We start from the raw sequence: 2,051 nt of genomic DNA on the forward strand, positions 1-2,051 counted from the left end.
TGTTTAGTCTTGTGCATTTTTTGCTATCGTTTTATAATAATCAGTTGTGTTAGCCGTGAGTCCTAAGGGGATAAGTGCAAAAGACAGTGCTGAGAAGAAGAAAAACTGATTGTGATAGAATTGAAGAAGGAAATCATTGGTAAACATGAGGAGTGCGTGTAGTGGACATGGCACGTCAATATGACCGAAGAAAATGGACGAGATCAAGGCCGTTAGAACAGCAAAGGGTGTCTCCAGGCTCTCTAAGCAACGTACATCTGTCCACGAAAGGATGGAAAAATTGCTTCTCCAGTGGATCAACGAGAAGCAACTCGCAAGGGATACGATTACGGAGACCATCGTCTGCGAGAAAGCAGGAGCACTGTATGGGGATCTCCTGAAGAAGAGCCCTGGAACATCGACGGAGGAGACATCAGCAGACGCATTTAAGGTCAGTCGCGGCTGGTTTGATAATTTCAAGAAGCGGACTGGATACGAGAAGCAGTGTGCTCTGACACGAAAGAAACTGAAGATTTCGTGCGTGAATCCGTCAGCTCATTGTAGTCAAGGGGTACATCGCACAATAGGTATTCAACTGTAATGAAACTGGACCCTTTTTTGGGAAATAGATGCCCAGCAGAACCTGCATAACTGCAGAGGAGAAGAAAATGCCTGGTCACAAGCCTATGAAAAATAGGCTAACTTTTTCCCTTCCCTTTGTGCTAATGCGAGTGGAGACTTGAAGATTAAGCTGTTCCTTGTCTACCATTCCGAAAACCTACGAACGTTCAAGTCATACAAAATCCTGAAGGAGAAGCAGCAGGTCATGTGGAGGGCAAACATTAAAACCTGGGTCACCAGGCAATTCTTCTCTGAGTGGGTCAACCTTGTCTTCGGACCAGGAGTGAAAAAGTACCTTCTGGAGAACAGTCTTCCTCTCAAGGCCCTCCTCATCCTCGACAATGCTCCTGCTCCCCCTTCTAGCCTCGAAGATGATATCCTGGACGAATTTAAATTTATAAAAGTTCTGTACCTTTCACGTAACACCACTCCTATCTTGCAGCCCATGGACCAACAGGTGATTTCTAATTTTAAGAAATTGTACACCAAAAACCTGTTTAGTCTGTGCTTTGAAGTCACCGAAAATACAAGTCTAACTCTTCGTGAGTTTTTGAAGAAGCACTATAACATTGTAAACTGCCTGAAAATCATCGATATGGCCTGGCAGGATGTAACGAGGAGAACGCTGAATTCTGCATGGAGGAAACTGTGGCCTGACTGCGTATCCGAAAGAGACTTCGAGGAGTTTAAGTTTGAGACACCTGTAGTCGAGGAGATAGCATCGCTTGGCAAGTCCATGAGCCTCGAGGTTGATGATGAGGACATTAACGATCTTGTCGAGGAATACTCAGAGAAGCTGACGACAAATGAACTCCTGCAGCTTCAGAAGCAACAGTATTTGGATGCGGTGGAAGAGATTGGTTCCCCGGAGGAGGACAGTGTAGCGGAGAATGCTATCTCTGCGAGGGATATAAAGGCAGTGTTGACGAAGTGACAGTATGTTTCTGAATTTGTAGAAAAATGTTATTCTGAAAAAGTAGCTACAAGTCGTGCAGCTGTTTTATTTAATGACACTGCTCTGGCGGCGCATTTTCGTATCATTTTGAAAGGCAGGAAAAAGCAGATTTCTCTTGATATGTTTCTAATGAAACGACCTGTGTGAAAAGTGAAGAAAGTGTATCCAAAAAGCTTAAATTAAGAGAAGTGAGAGAGAAAACGCCAGAAATTGTTCTTCCTGAAGTCTTAATGAAAGGAGAATCTCCTTCCAAACTGTAATCCACCTCCTCCCCGCTCTATCGTATTCCTCGTGCACAAATCGTCCCGTGTTTAAAATAATTCAGTTTATAAAACCAGTTTACATATTTCTTATGCATTCACTTTTTTATAATTGTCATTTTACTTGTAACTACACCTTTTCTATTTTAAAACCCATAAAAGTTATTTTTGGGTGGTTTTGAGGGGCTGGAACGGATTTAATTATATTTTAGTTAATTTCAATGGGGAAAATTGAT

The 2,051-nt window shown here is 42.5% G+C and overlaps 1 protein-coding gene across 1 annotated transcript; it reads left to right on the forward strand.

Moving 5' to 3' along the window:
• The first annotated feature begins 271 nt into the window (after positions 1-271).
• LOC106884235 (tigger transposable element-derived protein 1-like) lies at positions 272-1,534 on the forward strand. The gene is made up of 2 exons (XM_014935498.1): positions 272-576; positions 712-1,534. The coding sequence occupies exons 1-2, from the start codon at positions 272-274 to the stop codon at positions 1,532-1,534; spliced, it is 1,128 nt and encodes a 375-aa protein (XP_014790984.1).
• Positions 1,535-2,051: the final 517 nt, after the last annotated feature.

Source organism: Octopus bimaculoides, chromosome 2, assembly GCF_001194135.2.
Source record: "Octopus bimaculoides isolate UCB-OBI-ISO-001 chromosome 2, ASM119413v2, whole genome shotgun sequence".
NCBI classification, from domain to species: Eukaryota; Metazoa; Mollusca; class Cephalopoda; order Octopoda; family Octopodidae; genus Octopus; species Octopus bimaculoides.